At 37.6% G+C, this 20,620-nt stretch overlaps 1 protein-coding gene across 3 annotated transcripts in view; it reads right to left on the reverse strand.

The window, feature by feature from the left end:
* Strump (WASH complex subunit strump) overlaps positions 1-20,620 on the reverse strand; it is a 410,953-nt gene that overhangs the window by 139,809 nt on the left and 250,524 nt on the right. For all 3 annotated transcript variants that reach the window (XM_067145637.2, XM_068227252.1, XM_068227253.1), the window contains exons 4-5: positions 19,908-20,099; positions 8,193-8,413 (exon numbers count right to left, since the gene is read on the reverse strand). In XM_067145637.2, the coding sequence (XP_067001738.2) occupies positions 8,193-8,413; positions 19,908-20,099 (413 nt within the window). The remainder of the gene's footprint in view (positions 1-8,192; positions 8,414-19,907; positions 20,100-20,620) is intronic.

Here is a 20,620-nt window from a genome sequence, read left to right on the forward strand (position 1 = left end):
TTACCCTGGATGAAATTGTAGTTTAGGGGAAAGTGCCTAAAATTTTATTTTTAAATACCTATTTTATTGGTCCCATCGAAAAGTACTACATAACAAAAGTTATAAAGAATACAATTTCCGATCATTTATGTTTTATTCACTTTTACTGTACTGACTATGATAAGAGTGGTATTTCAGAGTCGGAAGGAAACTAAATGTGACGGCCTACAATATCGAAAGCGCATAACATTGATCAACAATAACATTACTCTGACCATTGTTTGTTGTGATGTTCTTTGTCTCTTATGCTGCATATTGGCGTGAAATAGCTGGGGGGTTAGAAAACTTCCTTCTTTAGCATGACATTGCTCTGGTTCATACATTTTCTGATACTGCTGGTACGTAACACACTGGTTCATCATAGTATTCCAGCTATTCGATCCCTACACTGACACGCTGTTTTGAATGAGCAGTGTGCACATTTAAGGCAGGGGCTCACTTAGTAGTAGTAATAGTAATAGTAGTAGTATGACCTGGTCTAGAATTACAATTTAGGCCTATTCCAAATTATAGCACCACAATTCACTAAATAACTCAAAATTCAACCCTGAAAGAGCCGTTTCTTAAGAAGAGCTTTTTTCTCTTCATTTTTATTAAATTCTACATTCATTTTATTCCAAATTAGCAGTGAAGAGGGCGTTTCTCCTCTGGCTTGGAGGAAAAATTTGGTGTCATGAATTGAGATTTTCTGACTCATCGGGAGTTCCCAGGATACACACTAGTAAAAGGGCATAGTTACCCTGGGACTCTCCACTATTCGACCACCCGCCCCGAAAAGAAACGAAGAGTGTTCACGGATCACGGCTGCCTGCGGCCTGGTCATTCCAGCTCTAGAACTTTGGACTGTTAGATCGGCAGCGTAGTACTGTTCGTTAAAAGTGAGAAAATGTGTGGCTTTTAATTTGATCGAGTATTTCATATGAAGGCATTGCTTTTACTCACGCCATTCCTACTGACGTCATTGTAATGACCTATGTTCATTTCAGTTGGGAGGACCACTAAGACATTCTTTCTGAGGATGTATACATGCAGGTGGGGAGTGAGTGTCTGCCATTATAATGAAATACCTCAACCTGATTGTGACTGATAGTAGGCAAGCGGGCCTACCATTACAATGAAAATTCCATAACCCAGTCTTCATATGAGAAAAGACGTTTGGTGATTTCCCCGTCGTGTTTCTAGGATAACGTTAAGGGCTATACAATTTAATAAAGTCTTGCTCACAACGTGTCCACTAACTAACCCGGAATTCTGTATACAATGTGGAATCCCGTAGCGAAGCACGGGTACATCAGCTAGTAACTAATAATTTCATGAGGTTACTACACCCTAACTTAATTAAGACCTATAATTTAGTAAACTTAGCTTGTCATTCTCTGGCTTATGACGATTTTGTAGCTGTCTGCACTACAGCTGTTGTTCTTGGCCGGCTGGAAACCATCAATCAGCTGGAATCCACTCCTTAATCAGGTTGGTTGGTTGGCCGGTGACATACTCATCACCAGGTTGGTCCAGTGCGAATTTAGCAACTCATGTTCATCATCTTCTTTCTTATGCTAATTTCACCATAAATAAATCCTAATGTGTAAAAGTTCATATCAATGCTTCCTGTAGTCTAAATATCTTGTAACTGGGCTGAGTGGCTCAGACGGTTAAGGCGCTGGCCTTCTGACCCCAACTTGGCAGGTTCGATCCTGGCTCAGTCCGGTGGTATTTGAAGGTGCTCAAATACGTCAGCCTCATGTCGGTATATTTACTAGCATGTAAAAGAACTCCTGCAGGACTAAATTCTGGCACCTTGGTGTATCCGAAAACTGTAAAAGAGTAGTTAGTGGGACGTAAAGCAAATAACATTTATTAATATCTTGCCAATGCTCCTCTTATAAGCTTGCTTAGTGAGCTGACAATTCTCAAAATATTTTTCACTGGGTTCAGTGTATTTCCAGTATTTTTTTTCAAAATGGCACCCGGTAATGACGACGTAGTGTTTTATTCTCCGAGTAAATTAACCGTAAAATGTGACGAAAAGTGCGGAAAATGTTGAAGATTGGTTAAAAATGGAATGTTGTGTGATTCATGTGATCGATGGTGGCATTATAAGTGTGGAAATCGCCCTAGAGACATAAAAACTAATGAAAATATTGACTGGATTTGTGAGCAGTGTGTTCGGAATGTTGTTGTTGGGGACGGCGTTGACGAAGCACCGAAAACAGTCGATGAGGAATATAAAAGTGCATTAGAAATTATAAACATTCTAAAAAAGGACAATGAGACTCTTAAAGTTGAAAATCAAGAATTAAAAGAAAGACTGCGATCGCTAGAATTTGGGACTGACCATTCTTCGAGTGATATACCGGTACAAGTAACAAACTCGTGCACGTGGTGTCAAGTAGTTCGTGGATGGCCGGCTAAGAAGAAATCTACAACTGAATTTCCGGAAATAAACATCAGAAATAGGTTTTCTGCCCTAAATAATTTAATTCTGGAAGAAAGTGATCGCGCGCGTGAAACCAAATCATCGCGATCCGCTGCCGTTGCCATGCCGAGTTTAAAATTTAGGCCTAGAATTCAGATTCAAGACCCAGTTAGGCCTAAATCAGCGAAGGTAGCTGTGTTTGGTGATAGCCAAGCAAGGGGAATTGTGGGAGTGATTAACGACGAGAATATAGCAGCAACCGGAGAAATATATCCAGGAGCTTCTATCAGCAGTGTTGTGGAAAACATAGAAGCAGCAACTAGGAACTTCGGGAGCGGCGATGCAGTGCTTATCATCGGTGGGACGAACGACGTAGCTCATGACGACGCCAAGAATGTAAGATCACAACTTAAACATACACTAGGGAAGCTGACCCACACTAACGTTTTTGTAGTGAACGTGCCCCACAGGCATGATTTGAGTAGAGACTCGTGTGTGAACATTGAAGTGGACAAGGTCAATGAAGATATTGTTAAAATTTGTAAACATTTTCGGAATACTCAGGTTATTGAATGCAGCAGTTTTGAGAGATACTGTTATACAAAACATGGCCTCCATCTAAACAATTCAGGTAAACGAAAGATAGCAAATATTGTTCTAGATTTTATTAATCTTAAGATATGTACTGTAAAACAGGCAACTCCCATGAGTTATAATACTGACCAGGAAAACTAGTAGAAAGAGCCAGCTGTAATTCAAGCTGGCTCAGTCAACTAGAAAAAGAAACTCAGGATAGTAAGGAATTTCAAGTTACCCAATTGCAACAGTCAAGTTTTAGGGAGGAAGAGGGTCTGAGATTGCTCTTGGTAAACTGTCAAAGTGTAGTAAATAAACAATTAAAATTCGGTACACTGATGGAATCTTATGAGACTGATGTGGTGATAGGAGTGGAATCGTGGTTGAAAGAAGGGGTGGGTAATAGAGAAGGATTTCCAGAAGGGTACACAGTCTATCGTAGAGACCGAGGAGATAAAAAGGGAGGGGGGGTGTTTATTCTGGTGAAGGAAACTTACTGTTCATATGAATGGTTTACCGATGAAAGGGATGAAATATTAGGGATAAAATTAGTTTGTGATAATATGAGGGAGGTGGGAATTATAGGAACATACAGGCCTGGAAGAGAGGAAGAGACATGGAAATCTTTGAGAAAATAATAGATTATACTCATAAAAACAATAATAATGATATGGTAATAATTGGGGGAGATCTAAACTTGCCTGAAGTTGAATGGAATGGAGCTGCAAGTGAAGCCCATGATCAGAAACTGGCAAATAAGTTAATTTGGGAGGGAGGATATACACAAGTAGTACAAGAACCGACTCGTCTCAATAACTTACTAGATGTATTCTTGGTTAAACCATGGGAAATTGTTGATAAAACTGAGGTAATTGAAGGAATAGGTGACCATAAGGCTGTAATAATGGATGTAGGACTCGTACCAAAAAGGCTTAATAAGAGGGTTACACAAGACAAGAAATTGTACAGAAAAACTAAAGTTGATGAATTTGGGACTTACCTTAAATCACAATTCAGTTGTTGGATAAGTGAAGGGAGTAACGTGGATACACTTTGGGCTAAATTTAAAGGAATCATTTCGGAAGGAGAGAAGAGATTTGTACCTGTTAAGAAGGGTAAAATGACCTCAGACCCTGTTTATTATACAAGGGAAATAAGAAAATTAAAAAGAAAACGTAGAATAGTAAACAGGAAAATCAAAGAGTGTAGGGAGAGTAGAGAAACTAGAAAACAGCTAATGAGGGAACTGAATAGAGTGAAAAAGGAAGCAAAAGAGAATTATATGAACGGCATACTTCAAGAGGGTAATGACCACAAAGGGAAATGGAAAAAGCTGTATTCATATATCAGGAATCAAAAAGGAAAAGGAATCCAAATTCCTACAATGGCGGGAGAAGGGGGTGAACACTATTTAACAGATACTGAGAAAGCAAACCTATTTAGTAGGGAATTTAGAGATTCAGTAGATGATTGTCAAGAGTTGGAAACCGAAACAGAAGATAGAGAGGGAGAGACACAGAGGGAAACAAGGAGCTTCTCATTCACAAACGAAGATATTTTCAGAGAAATCCAATTGCTTCAGCAAGGAAAAGCAGCAGGAAGTGATCAAATTACTGGGGAGGTATTAAAGACAATGGGGTGGTACATAGTGCCTTATTTAAAATTTCTCTTTGACTATGTCATAAATAATAGTGTAATACCAAAGGAATGGAAGGAATCTATAATAATACCAATTTATAAAGGAAAGGGTGATAAAAGGAAACCAGAGAACTTCAGACCAATCAGCCTGACCAGTATAGTTTGTAAAATATTGGAGAGTTTAATATCGAAGTACATCAGAGGGATATGTGATGATAAAAATTGGTTCATGAGGAGCCAGTATGGATTTAGAAAGAAATTTTCTTGTGAGGCACAACTGGTGGGATTTCAGCAGGACATATCAGATCAGTTGGATTCAGGAGGTCAGTTAGATTGCATAGCCATAGATCTTTCCAAAGCCTTTGATAGAGTGGAACATGGAATATTATTCAAGAAATTGGAGGGAATAGGATTGGATAAGGGTTACACGTTGGATAAAAGCATTTCTAAATTCAAGGGTTCAGAAAGTCAAAATAGGAAATAATGTATCTCAGGAAGAGAAAGTTTGGAAGGGAATTGCACAGGGTAGTATAATCGGTCCGTTACTTTTCTTAATATACGCAAATGATTTAGGGAACAATATAACATCAAAAATAAGGTTGTATGCAGATGACATAATTGTTTATAGGGAAATAAACAACATTGAGGATTGTTCAGAATTACAAAGGGACCTTGAAAGTATCCAACAATGGGTTGAAGAAAATAATATGAAGGTTAATGGAGGCAAATCAACTGTTACAACTTTTACAAACAGGAGCTTGAAAACTGAATTTGAATATACTTTGGATGAGGTAGTTATCCCAAAAGATGGCAAGTGCAAATACTTAGGTGTGAGATTTGAAAGTAATTTGCACTGGAAGGGTCATATTGATGACATTGTTGGGAAAGCATACAGATCGTTACATGTCATGATGAGGCTACTTAAAGGGTGCAACAAAGAATTAAAAGAAAAAAGTTACTTGAGTATGGTTCATCCATTATTGGAATATGCAAACAGTGTTTGGGATCCTCACCAAGAATACCTAATAAAAGAAATAGATAGTGTGCAGAGGAAAGCAGCAAGATTTGTAACAGGGGATTTCAGGAGAAAGAGTAGTGTATCAGAAATGTTAAAGGAACTTGGGTGGGAAACTTTAAGTAAGAGAAGGGAGAAAACTAGACTTATAGGATTATATAGAGCCTATACAGGAGAAGAAGCATGGAGAGATATCCGTGAGAGGCTTCAGTTGGAAAATAATTATATCGGCAGGACTGACCACAAATATAAAATTAGAAGGAATTTTAGCAGAAGCGATTGGGGTAAATTTTCATTCATTGGGAAGGGTGTGAAGGAATGAAACAGTTTACCAGGGGTAGTGTTTGATCCTTTTCCAAAATCTGTACAGATATTCAAGAAGAGAATAAACAACAACAGATAAAATAAATGAAGTGTTAGAGGGCATTCAACCAGTGCAGGTTATTGTAAATAAATAAAAAATGTGTGTGAATAAATTAATTCCATCCCCTGGTCTAAGGAGTTTGGACAGCCAAAGTAGGGGACTGCCTGTAGGGGTGAAGTACAGTGGGGACTTCGAGGGCCCTGGGACCGCTACGGTAGCTGTGAAGGCCCTTCAGGAACTCTGAAAAGTGGTGGCAAAAGGGGCTCTGGTTAAGACGCAGCAGGTCATTATGCTACTTAGGATCCAGAACGGGTAAAAAAAAAAAAAAAAAAAGTAAATAAATAAATAAATAAATGCAACGTAAATATTAATCTTATACCAGTTGTATAGTATCATTTGAAGTAATTCCACATACTGTATATCAGTTGACTATATTTGTAAGTAGTACAGGAGATATTATAAGTAGAATTTTGTAAACAATATAAATTTATTAAGGATGAGCTGTGTGTTTAATAGAAAACATTGTTAGCGTAAATTGTATAATATTGTATTATAGGAAAATTTTCTTCTATTGTTAATTTAATATTTAGTGCTTGACAATAATGTATTTTAGTGTACCATTTGCCACCGAGGTAGACACCTCATTTGCAAATAAAGAGATTTTGATTTGACATCCTCCACGCCTTGAGGCCTTGAGGACGACTTACTGGAGGAATTCAAGTTCGTTAAGGGTAAGTCCCTTCCTTCCAACACTACTCCAGCCTATGGATCAGCAAGTCATTTCGAACTTCAAGAAGCTATACACCAAAGCACTATTTCAGTGATGCTTCGAAGTGACCGAAGGAAGAAACCTTACCCTCCGTGAGTTTGGGAGAAATCATTTTCCCATCATGAGCTGGCTGAAGATCATCGATAAAGTTGGGGATGGAGTTACCAAGGGAACTGTCACTTCCGCGTGGGGAAGGCTGTGGCCTGACTGTATTCTTGGACGTGACTTTGAGGGGATTGTTGGTGACAATGAGCCGCCGATTGTTTATGAAATCGTGTACTTAGGGAAGACTGTGGGGCTGGAGGTGAATGACGTGGGCATTCAAGAGCTGGTGGAAGAACTGACAACTGACAACCAACGAACTGATGGACCTGCATCGCGAACAACAGGAGGAGGTTATGGAGGAGATCTCGTCTGGGGAGGAGGAGGAGGAAAAGTCAATGGAATCTCTCACTTCAACTGAGATTCAGGAGAAGTGCAAAATGCGGGAAATGGTGCAAAAGTTTGTAGAGAAACACCACCCGAAGAATGCTTTGGTTAATTTCTTTATGTCGCACCGACACAGATAGGTCTTATGGCGACGAAGGGATAGGAAAAGCCTAGGAATGGGAAGGAAGTGGCCGTGGCTTTAATTAAGGTACAGCCCCAGCATTTGCCTGGTGTGAAAATGGGAAACCACGGAAAACCATCTTCAGGGCTGCCGACAGTGGGGTTTGAACCCACTATCCTGGATGCGAGCTCATGGCTGTATGCTCCTACCCGCACGGCCAACTCGCCCGGTGAAAAAGGCTTTAGCAGTGCGACCAATGAATATGAACTTTAAAAAAAAAATAGTTGAAATAAACAAATATTCCTGAAGTCCTATGTTTTGGGTGTGGCATGGCATTGTATGGGTGTGAAAACATGGACAATTCTTGTAGAGGAAGAGAGAGGGTTGCAGGTCTTTGAATTCTGGTGCTACAAGTGACTGTTACAACTAAGCTAAAGGAATATGTTTATGAATGATAAGGTTTTGAAGAGCATTAATTGTAAGAGAGAGATCATGCTTTGAATAACAAAGAGAAGAAATATGCCTCCTGGACATCCTCTAAGATGAGATAGCTTTTGCTAACTGTATTGGAAGGACAGGTGGAAGGCAAAAGAGGCCGAGGTCGTCCAAGAACAATATCGTTTGATAGAATCAAGGACACACCCTGCAACTCAGAGAGAGAGAGAGAGAGAGAGAGAGAGAGCACGAGAGAGAGAGTGTATGAGTGCATGTGTGTGTGTGTGTGCATGTGTCTTTGGGTGTGTGCGTGTATGTGTCTGTATGTGAGAGAAAGAGAGAAATGTGACAATACTACTTCTACTATTAATCACCTATCAGAATACAAACCTGAAATAGTCTTCTGGATAGTTTGGCACTCGTTTTGCACCAGGTGCATTGATGAAACCAGTAGATCTCAAGAGTACGCAGACATCACCAATATTGCTCTCAACATTGGACCTCTGAGCGCTATACCTGTTATAAGACACTAGCATTCGTTCTCGAACTGAGCCTTCCATGTGTAGGTCGACTAACAGGAGCATCACACCATACAAGTATAGAGCCTCGCACTAAAATAAGAAAATAAATATAAAAGTCTTGTTCTGTTAATGCACAGCTCAAACCCCTATTTAAAAAAATAAAAAATAAAAGAGAGAAGTAATTTGCATGGTAGGTAACAGAATATGGCATTAGGTTAAGTTCTCAATGGAATTTTCACCTAAACAACTAATAAAATTTAAAACTTTTGCATATCTGTAAATTACATGAAATACTGAATATTATAAGTAATGGAAAGAAACAAACAAATGACAAAATCAAGTAATGTATATTAAGAAACATTAACAAGAACGTATAATAGGATAAAAACAATGACAGGTCAGTGTGGCAAGTTGGAACATAAGAAAAGGAGACAACAACAAACATGAGAACACAAGAGGATGAGGACAGTCTACATATCTTCATACACTGCCGAATTTATACAAACTGACCTTCTCCTCATCTACATACACTGGGCCTTCAAGAAATGAGAAACATGATGGAAGAACCTTTTGAATCACAAGATTAAAAAATTTATAATGGGATACCTGACCAAGGAGTTATGAATCTATGTCGCCAATTTGGAACATGATTTATAATGAATTTAAAAATAATAGATTCTATAATTGATTTTCAAGCAGTATCACCAAGAACTGCAACTCTGACCTTTAAAAAAAAAAAATTATATTATAATAAATATTCATGCCCCTAATAAAAAAATCCTAACACAAAAATAGAAAGATGTGAATAAATTTTGGAATCTACTTGAACACATAATAAACAAAATTTAAAAAAAAGTAATGTTAAAATTTTATAAGACTTGAATGCTCCATTGGAAAGGAAAAAAAAAAAAAAAAAAATGGAAAATGAGATTCACATAAATTTACAAACAAGAATGGTCAAAGACTTGTTGAACTTTGCAGAGAGCATATGACCTTATATCTAAATCAACATATTTGAAAAGGAAACCAAACAAGCTTAACACTTGGAAGCATCCTGATTGAAGGAAAGGGGAATGACAACTAGAGCATGTATGTATGGATACATTTTTCCAGAAGGAAATTTATAAAGTAAAAGTATTTAGAGGAATATATACTAGTTCTGATAGCTTCATTGTCAAAATTAAACTTAAATTCACACCACTACAGAAGAATATAAAAACTAATAAAGTAAAGAGGAATTATGACCCACACCAGTTAAAAAAAATGACAACATAAGTCATGCAAACAATAAAATCGACAGACAATCTTGAAGAATCGATCCATTTCTCAAAAAACAAGCTGAAAATTTAGCTCCATTGAACCCTCATCAAAAATATGCCCGGTGGACAACAGAATGTGACAAAATTCATAAGGAGAGACATCATGCATGGTTAAAGTTCCAAAACCATGAAACAGAAGAAAATGCTATCAATCTGAAAAATATCAGGAAGAAATTCTTATAAACTTCTAGAATAATTAAAAGAGAATTTCATATAAGGATATAATAAACTCTATAGAAGTTAATTATCATAACACCAATTCGAGAGACTATTATAAAATTTTTGGAAGACAACATTAATGCTGAAAACTGAAGATGGAAAAATGGCAGATGTAATAGTGAAAATGCTAAGATTATGGCAAAAGTATTCAGTAAATTTTTGAATTGTGAAGAACCTAAGGAACTACTACAAATTAATACAAATACCCAAATAAAAACCAAATTTAATAACATAAACCCTCCAACATTTCAAAAATTAGGAAAAGTACTCAAAGAACTTAAAAACTATAAGGCATGCAGAGAAGACCAGGTTTTTGTAGAGATGTGGAAATATTCAAGTAATATGGTTTGGATTTACTTACACATGGCTTCAACAAAAATTTGGATTAGTGAACAATTTCCAGAACAGTGAACTACGGCCTTAATACACCCTCTTCACAAAGAAGGAGATAAGACTAACCTGGATAATTATAGAGGATTATCTATCTTGGACTGTACAAGTAAGATTTTTCTAAGATTTTATATGGAAGGATTAAAGATCAACTAGAACAAGAGTTAGGAGAATACCCAGGAGGCTTTGGACCCTGGAAAAGTTGTGTTGAACAGGTTATCACTCTAAAATTAATAATGGCATACTATGGAAAACAACACAAGTCTATAGTAATAACATTTGTTGACTTTAAGAAGGCATACGATTGTATACATAAACCTTCAATTTTAAAAATTTTACAAAATTTTGGACTCCATCCAAAATTAATTCAACTTTTTATTTATATTGTGTCAGAAGCAGAGTTACATATAAAGACGTACAAAAAAAAGTCAATGAAAAATAAATAAATAAATAAAAATTGTGCATCAAAGGTTCATATTGTGGTGCATCAGAAATTAGCAACGTCGAGTGTATTCCTTGTCGCCTCAAGCAGCTCTTTCTCAGTACATGTGGCAGTACAAAGATGACAATCTAGCAGATGGGCTGTAGTCTGCACTTCACCACAGCAAAAAACACAGAATATCCCCACTTGTGCAGATTGGTCTTGCACCTAGTAACACCTGAGCGCAGCCTATTTAGAGGTCTCCAAGTCATCCAGTACTCCGTATGTCCAGTTGGTAATTCTTTAGAATGTGTTTTTCACCACCCAAGATGCTCAACCCTTGCTTGCCACAAAGTGAGTCTGGCATGCTGTTGTGTTCCTTGAAATTTCTGTGTGGTCTTCAAGAAACTTTCGTGTGAACTTAACCGTGATGATGCTGGTTGGAGTCCATACAGTGGATGAGCTTGGGATTTTAATGATGTGGTCTTCTCCTTAGGGGCTGCTACCTCACATCAGGAAGTGTGATGCCAGCAAGATGGTACAATTTTACTCAGTGTGTAGGTGTTTTCAATTGAAAAAAGGAAGGCAGCATCTCTCAGAATGAAAAAATATTGGGCTGATGGGAAATAAAAAAATCCTTTGTATAATTAACTAGAGTGATCCAAAGTATGGCATAAATGTAAAATAAATTAGTTAAGTTATATAATAAATAAATTATTGGATTACAGGTATTAAGGATGATAATAAAAATTCCAAATCACAATTAGATGATATTAAGAAAAAAACAGACAAAAATTAAGGGACTTTAAGACACACACACCAGGCTACAGACCAAGATTTTTTTGCTAGTTGCTTTATGTCGCACCGACACTGATAGGTCTTGTGGTGACGATGGGATAGGAAAGGGCTAGGAGTGGGAAGGAAGCGGCCGTGGCCTTAATTAAGGTACAGCCACAGCATTTGCCTGGTGTGAAAATGGGAAACCATGGAAAACCATCTTCAGGGCTGCCGACAGTGGGGTTCGAACCCACTATCTCCCGGATGCAAGCTCACAGCTGCACGCCCCTAACCACACGGCCAACTCACCCGGTAGAGGCCAAAATTAATAAAAAGTCTAATGGAAGTGTGTTTTCAATTGAAGAAAGGAAGGCAGCATCTCTCCGAATGAAGAAATATTAGGCTGATAGAAAAACAAAAAATCCCCTGTATAATTGACTACAGTGGTCCCATGTAGGCCATAAAATTATCATCACCATCATCATCATCATCATCATCATCATCATCATTACATGATGAGAATCATTGCTTGTTACATGGAAAAATAATGGAAGAGGCACATCTGCTGAGAGTAGGCAGGGAGACAGACTCACTTGGGGTCAATACCTGGATAGTGAATCCCAAGGAAAAAAAGGGAAAAAGAGAATTTCATACAATTGTAAACAAAGAGTGGATCACATTGGGAAAGACAGCAAAACATTTTTTGTATTGACATGAATATGTCTCATGGCTGAGGGTCATCCAAAAATTTGTGTAACGCGACAAAGTGTGTGACAGAAGTTACACGTCACATTAGTTGTTACCGTAGGTCTTGGTAGCCAAAGATGCTGTGGCTGTGGATTTGTATAACTAGGGTATGTTGAAATAGAAAGTGTACCATCAGTAACATCACATCAGTCATTACCATAGGCCTTGGTCACCAAAGATGCTGCAGCTACATTGTAAGTTCCTTTGATGTAAAGGTGCTGTTCTCCCTAATATAACATCGTTTGTCAGGTGCAGATAATTGTCTCGTCTCGGTGAAATGATGTAAATAAATCATTCTTTATCAACATTTCAGTTTCATTTAACGAAAGACATATTGATGATCATCAGTTTTTCGCAAAGGGAAAAGTTTTTTTTTTTAAACATGTGGCAAACAAAAATAACATACATACAAACATTTTCAGCCTCCGTGGCTCAGACTGCAGCGCGTCGGCGCCTCACCACTGGATACCGTGGTTCAAATCCCGGTGACTCCATGTGAGATTTGTGCTGGACAAAGCAGAGGCGGGACAGGTTTTTCTCTGGGTACTCCGGTTTTCCCTGTCATCTTTCATTCCAGCAACACTCTCCATTATCATTTCATAGCATTTATCACTCATTAATAAATCACCTTGGGAGTGGCGACCCCATTGTAATAACAGCCTATATCTGTTTCATTCATGACATCCCTGACCCGGTCAATGACTGGAAAACAGGTTGTAGGTTTTCATTTCACAAACATTTTCATTTTAGACCGTTATGCCTTTCAGCGTTCAGTCTGCAAGCCTCTGAATTTACTAAATGTTGCCACAATTCTCTATTTGCAACAAGTGCTGTGGCCGCATTTAGTTCTATACCTCATCATCATCATCATCATTTCCCATTATCCAGCTGTAGCCGGGTAGGGGCAAATATGGTTCCTCTCCACTTTCTTCGGTCTTTCCACCACTCCTCCTTCAACACTGTGTCCCAGTCCAAGTTATTTTCTGTAATACTGCATTGGATTGTGTCCTTGTATCTCAATCGCAGTTGTCCATGGCCTCTCCTTCCTTGCATTTTCATTTCATCACATTTTTATGGCATTCATTCATCACTCATTCGCTTTATGTGTCCAAACCATCTAAATCGACTCTTCTCTATTCTATCATCCATTTTTTCTATACCTCTTATCTTTATATCAGTAGAGACTGAGTCTAACCATCAACGTCTTGGTCTCCCTCTACTTCTCTTACCCTCTATAACAAAGTCCATTATTTTCCTACAAAACCTATCCTCCTCCATTTACCTCACATGACCCCATCACCAAAGCTGGTTTATGCGTACAGCTTCATCCATTGAGTTCACTCCTAACTTAGCCTTTATCTCCTCATTCCAAGTACCCTCCTGCAATTGTTCCCACCTGTTTGTACCAAAAATCATTCTCACTACTTTCATGTCTGTTATTTCTAACTAATGAATAAGATATTCTGAGTCCACCCAGCTTTCGCTCCCGTAAAGCAAAGTTCGTCTGAAAACAGACCGTTGTAAAGATAATTTCTTCTGGGAGCTGACTTCTTTCTTACAGAACACTGTTGATCGCAACTATGAGCTCACTGCATTAGCTTTACTACACCTTGATTCAGTCTCACTATATTACCTTCCTGGGAGAACACACAACCTAAATACTTAAAATTATCTACCTGTTCCAGCTTTGCGTGACCAATTTGACATTCAGTTCTGTTGAATTTCTTACCTACGGACATCAATTTAGTATCTGAAAGGCTAATTTTCATACCATACTCATAGCACCTATTTTCAAGTTTCAAGATATTAGACTGCAGGCTTTCGGCACAATCTGCCATTAAAAGTAAGTTGTCAGCATAGGCCAAACTGCTTACTACGTTTCCACCTACCTGAGTCCCTTTCTGACACTTTATACTTTTCAGCAGATGATCCATGTAAACTACGAACAACAAGGGGAAAAGATTACAGCCTTGTCTAACCCCTGTAAGTACCCTGAACCAAGAACTCATTCTACCATCAATTCTCACTGAAGCCCAATTGTCAACATAAATGCCTTTGATTGATTTTAATAATCTACCCTAATTCCATAGTCCCCCAGTATGGCAAACATCCTTTCCCTTGGGGTACAATGTCATATGCTTTCTCTAGATCTACGAAACATAAACACAACTGTCTATTCCTCTTGTAACATTTTTCAATTACCTGGTACATACTGAAAATCTGATCCTGACAGCCCCTCTGTGGTCTGAAACCACACTGTTCATCCAACTTCCTCTCAACCACCGATCGCACCTTCCCTTCCAAGATGCCAGTGAATACTTATCCTAGTATACTAATCAATGAGATACCTCAATAGTTGTTGCAACCCATCCTGTTTCCTAGTTTACAGATAGGTGCAATTACTGCTTTTGTCCAATCTGTAGGTATCTTACCAATACTCCATGCTAATGTTACTACTCCATGAATCCATTTCATCCCTGCCTTCTCACTATACTTCACAATTTCAGATCAAATTTCATCTATTCCTGCTGCTTTATGCCAATGGAGTTTATTTACCATCCCTTCCACTTACTCAAGCATAATTTCACCAATAACATTTTCCTCCTCATCATTAGCTTGGTTATTCATGACATAACCTGGAAGATTTGCTTTTACACTGAGAAGATTTTCAAAATATTCCCCCTACCTGTCCAGTGATTCCCTGGGATCTATTATGAGTTCACCTGAATTACCTATAACACTGTTCATTTCCATTTTGCCTGCTGCTTGACCTAGCCTTTCCAGGTTATTACCAAAATCTACCTATGACCATTTTTTGGATTCAACAACAATTTGTTTCGCTCTGTTTCTTTCATCTACGTACAATTTCCTGTCTGCATCAACCCTTGCTTAGAGCCATTTCTGATGAGCCTTCTTTTTATGTTTACAAGCTGCTCTCACTTCATCATTCCACCAAGATGTTCGCTTTTTCCCATTTTTACACACAGTTGTTCTTAGGCATTCCCTTGCTGTTTCTACTACAGCATTCCTGTATACCACCCATTCTCTTTCTATATCCTGAACCTGCTTACTGTGTACTGTTCAAAACTTCTCACTAATCATATCCATGCACTTCTGTTTAATTTCCTCGTCCTGGAGATTTTCTACCCTTATTCGTTTGCAGACAGATTTCACTTTCTCTATCCTAGGCCTAGACAAACTTAGTTCACTACAGATTAGATAGTGGTCTGTATCATCGAAACATCCCGAAAAACTAGTAAATTCCTAACAGACTTCCTGAATTCGAAGTCAGTTAAGATATAGTTTATTATGGATCTGGTACCCCTAGCCTCCCATGTGTAGCGGTGAATAGCCTTATGCTTGAAGAATGTATTCATAACTGCTAAACTGAGTCCAGCAAATGCTTCCCATTCCCATTATCTTCCATATCTTCCCCCCACATTCTCCAATCACCCTTTCGTATCCTTCAGTTCTATTCCCAACTCTTGCATTGAAATCACCCATTAGCACTATTCTATCCTTGCTGTTCACCCTGACTACAATGTCACTCAATGCTTCATAAATCTTGTCAACTTAATCCTCATCTGCACACTCACACTCACTGAGACATTTCTTGTCCTAATTCCTCCAATTGCCAAATCTACCCACATCATTTGCTCATTTACATGGCTAACAGAAACTATGTTGCGTGCAGTAGTATTCCTGATGAATAGCCCTACCCCAGACTCTGCCCTTCCCTTTTTAACATCTGTCAAGTGTGTCTGTCTGTTAGGTCATCAGCCCAGGGGCTGGTTGGATTCTCAAATAGCACCACCAAAGGCTATGCAGTTATAGGGAAACCACAAAAATCAATGGCAGCACCAAAATGAGGCGTACTAGGCAAGATGAGGTTTGAGGTAGTTTGCCAATGCTTTCCTCACTGGACCAGAAGGTGCTACTGCAGCACGACTGATCCTATGAGCAACACCTTTCATAACACTCAGAGACTAGTTGTGCTCCAGAAGTCATTACTCAGCACCACCCATACCCCAGCAGCTTCCATATTGTGACAACCATGGATAAGACTGGAACTCTGGTGGAAGCTACACTTTGCTCTGGCCTGTGCCAAAAAATGGATACAAACATACTGCATCCATCAAGAAATGGCAACCAGGCACACTTTATAATCTCCTAGCTCTTCCTCTTTATCTCCCCTTACCCAAATATCACTTACTCCTAGCACATCCAGATGCATCCTCTTTGCTGACTCAGCCAGTTCTACTTTCACCCATAAGCCCCATTAATATTGATAGCTCCCCACTGAATTCCCTTTTTTTTTGCCAAGTTGTTTCCAAGGAGTCCCTCGCCTGTCAAATGGGAGTGGGACTCTTGTTACTCCCATAGGTCCGAGGCTTGCTTAAAATGTTCTGAGCTCGGTAAATTCATGAAGCAGGATGCTACCTTACTTACACATAGTCCAAGTGAGGATCTCTCCTCTAATGGGTTAGGGACCATGGTGGATTGTGTAGTCCTAGCCGCCTGAGCACAAGGAGGGCCATTGACATTACTCCCTCTTCTAAACTGTCTGTATATGAAGGATACTTCAATTACGTTGAAAACATAGAGGGTCTTATAACATCTGACTGCCTTATTGTCGGTGACTTCAACATACCTGAAGTTATTAATGCCAGTTATAACTTTAATGAAGGATCAATGACCAGTCGTCGTCTATTTCAGTTCATCTCATATCTTGGATTAACATCACGTAACAATATTCAAAATTGTAATTTCAGGACATTAGATTTAGTATTAGGTAATATTCAAGTTGAACTGAAGCATGACGAATTCACCTTAGTATCTGAAGACTTACATCACCCTGCACTTTGTTTAGTTTTACCGCCCGTTAAAAAAGTTCCATTGCCTCCGATAATTAATCGCGAATATTACAACTTTAAAAAGGCTGATTTTTTGCGGCTGTATTGTAACATACGAGACTTCGACTGGAGTTTATTGTATTCTTTCAAAAATATTGATCTTGCTGTTGATTTCTTTTATGCATCGCTGTACAAATGTTTCGAAAACTGCGTTCCAAAGCAGAAAGTAATTCGAAAATCCAAATATCCAGTTTGGTTCACGCGTGATATTATTCAGTCCATAAAAATAAAGAAGAAATGTGCTATAAAAAGGAGATTTTCGAAATATTACGATACGAGATTTAGACAGATTCGGTCGGAATTGAAAATGAAATTACATGTGGCTTATGCTGTTTATATTCATAATTTAGAAAATGGAGTTAAGAATAATATTAGTCAGTTTTGGACATATGTAAAAAGTAAGCGGGAATCACGTTCATGTGACAACACATTTCTACTGAATGAAAATTGTTATACACCTGGAAACATTGCAAATGGGTTTGCTGAGTACTTTTCATCGGTGTATGTGAACACGGATTTTACTTATAATGTGGAACATCTTTCTTTGAATGAAGTTTTTGTTCTTCCCAGGGTTGATAAATTGAACATCACTCATATACTGGTAGATGAAGTAAGAACAGTCATTAATAAAAAGTTAAAACCTAAGAAATCCAGCGGACCTGATGGCATTCCACCATACGTAATCAAGGGCTGTGCTGACATACTGGTTGCTCAATTAACCTTCTTGTTCAATCTTTCTTTAAAGACATCCTGCTTCCCGGAAAAGTGGAAAATGGCAAAAATTACTCCAATCCTAAAGGGAGGGAACTCAGAGATGATAGCTAACTATCGCCCTGTTTCAGTAATTAATGCTATAGCGAAGATATATGAGCACATACTGTACTCTAGGATTTTCGACCATATTAAAGTAGAGCTATCACAATGTCAGCATGGCTTTATGCCCGGCAGATCTGTCATTACTAACTTGCTGGGTTTTACTCAAAAGATTTACAATGCATTAGACACAAATAGAAGAACCGATGTAATATACATGGATCTAGAAAAGGCCTTTGATAAGGTGGACCACAAAATTCTTTTGATAAAGCTGCATCAGTTTGGAGTTTCTAAATCATTACTTCAACTATTAAGTTCCTATTTAAAATATAGGCAGCAATCTGTTTATTTTAAAAGTGAAATTTCACATAATTTTGTAACTTCTTCAGGTGTGCCACAAGGTTCCAATCTTGGTCCTCTCCTATTTCTCATTATGGTTAATGATTTGCCTGGAATGGTTCGTTCCTCTGATTGTTTGTTATTTGCTGACGACGTTAAGTTATATAAGACCATATATAAATGCAGTGACGTGAATGATTTGCAACAGGATATTAATAATATTATATTATGGTGTGATAGCAACAAATTATTCCTAAATGTTAAGAAATGTAAAGTTCTAGTATTTACCAGGAAAAAGGAATATATAAATCCGACGTATTATATTGGTGAAACAACACTTGAAATTGTAACATCTATAAATGATCTAGGAATTACTTTCGATAGCAAGTTAACTTTTAATAGCCATATTGCAAAAGTAATAGGCCAGTCTAACAAGATGCTTGGTTTTATTATTAGAAATTCCAAATTATTTACTCAACCTGAAGTTATTATTAAGTTGTATACAAGTTTAGTACGAAGCAAGTTAGAATATTCGTCGGTAATCTGGGACCCCCTTTATAAGGACCAAACACGTCACATTGAGATTGTACAAAATAAATTTCTAAGATATTTGTATTATAAAACTTTCAATGTATTTTGTCCATTTGACATTTCAACCCACTATTTAAGAAGTTTATTCAATTTCACGTCTTTGAAAAACAGGAGAACATTAATTTCGTTACATATATTGAGGAAAATTTTGAATGGAAATATTGACTGTCAAGAATTACTTACCTTCATTCCATTTCATGTAACACAAGTAACATCAAGACAGCAAGTATTATTTCACATCCCAAGATCTAGAAGCGTTCATCACTCTAATTCACCACTAGTCAAAACATTGTCAGTTTATAATTCAATTAGTGCACAAGTTGATTTATTTGCTGGCGCTAGTTTGTTCAATAAGCAAATAAAGGCCATGTTTTATTAAATCATTATTAAATTCCTTTTTGCTGAAATGCTAGGTACTCATAAGTTTTTGTTTGTGTTCTTTTTCAACTTGTTTAGTAATTTTCTATGGCTGATGTATAGCCTATATTATTATGTTTTTCAATTGTAGTAATAATTTTAAAATGTTTCCTGCTTATTAGTTTTCTGCTGTACTTCTTTCTATTATTTTTACTATTGTCATTATTTTTGTTTGATGTATTTACACTTTAAAGTCTATATGTCATGAAGGAACGTAATTGGGCTTAGCCTGTGTACCTTCGTATTATCAAATAAATAAATAAATAAATAAATAAATAAATAAATAAATAAATAAATAAATAAATAAATAAATAAATAAATAAATAAATAAATAAATAAATAAATAAATAAATAAATAAATATGTCCGAGATGCCCACTCCCATTCATAGCAACTGGTATCCCAACTCTCAGGACCACTAACTAGGCCACACAGCCGTTGTCCATGGTTCAGGAACTAGGACGTGACTACAGTAACTCACACCATGAAAAAAAGAGAAAATAAAATAAGCACTAATTTAACTAATTAAGGGCAGGATACATGTTTGTCCTGGAATATACGTAACTGGTTAACATATAGGATGGTAACAAAAAATGCTAATTTAATGCCTTCTCTAACATTCTGGTAAGTGTTACTCACCAACAGCTGTTTGCCTTCCTCTGTCTGCAGCACACTCTCCAGGGTCTGCTGTATGTACAACCCTTCGTCAAGTTCTTCAAGGTATCTATTTAGGTCACTCACATATTTGTGAATACTCTCAAACACAAGGTAGAAACGGGTCAGAATCTCAGAATAATTTTCTCGGAACTCCTCGTCCAGATCTTGCAGTTGCTACAGGGCAGAATATACAACAGTTTACTCAAATAACAAAATAAGTTGCAGAACAGATATGCTGCAAGCAATTCAGATAAGAGTATTAAAGGCCACTGATTATGGCTTGAGTTGTTGAAAAGACAGCTATTTCAGAAAATCTGATTAAAAGCAAGAGATTGTTCTGTTGTTCACATTTTGACACATGCAGGACCTAATCAATGCATAAACAGAACACACTACATAATAAAGTAATGAATATGCCAGTGTGTAAACAGTGATCTATGTACACGGGTTAAAAACTGAATATTATGTGCATTTACACTATCATCATCATCATCTTCCTTCCAAGTATTGGGCCATTAAACAACAATTTTCTTCAGCCGTACAGTAAAACGGCAATGTTACTAGCCTATTCACCACAATCACACTGCCTATCATATGACACCAATCACATAAAACAATCAGCAGTATTCAATAGGTAATCTCTGGATGCAAAATCCTACCCATCTCACTTGATTCCCACCCCTCCTGGTCAGCCC

The sequence above is a fragment of the Anabrus simplex genome, chromosome 4 (assembly GCF_040414725.1).
Source record: "Anabrus simplex isolate iqAnaSimp1 chromosome 4, ASM4041472v1, whole genome shotgun sequence".
In the NCBI taxonomy this organism is placed as follows: Eukaryota; Metazoa; Arthropoda; class Insecta; order Orthoptera; family Tettigoniidae; genus Anabrus; species Anabrus simplex.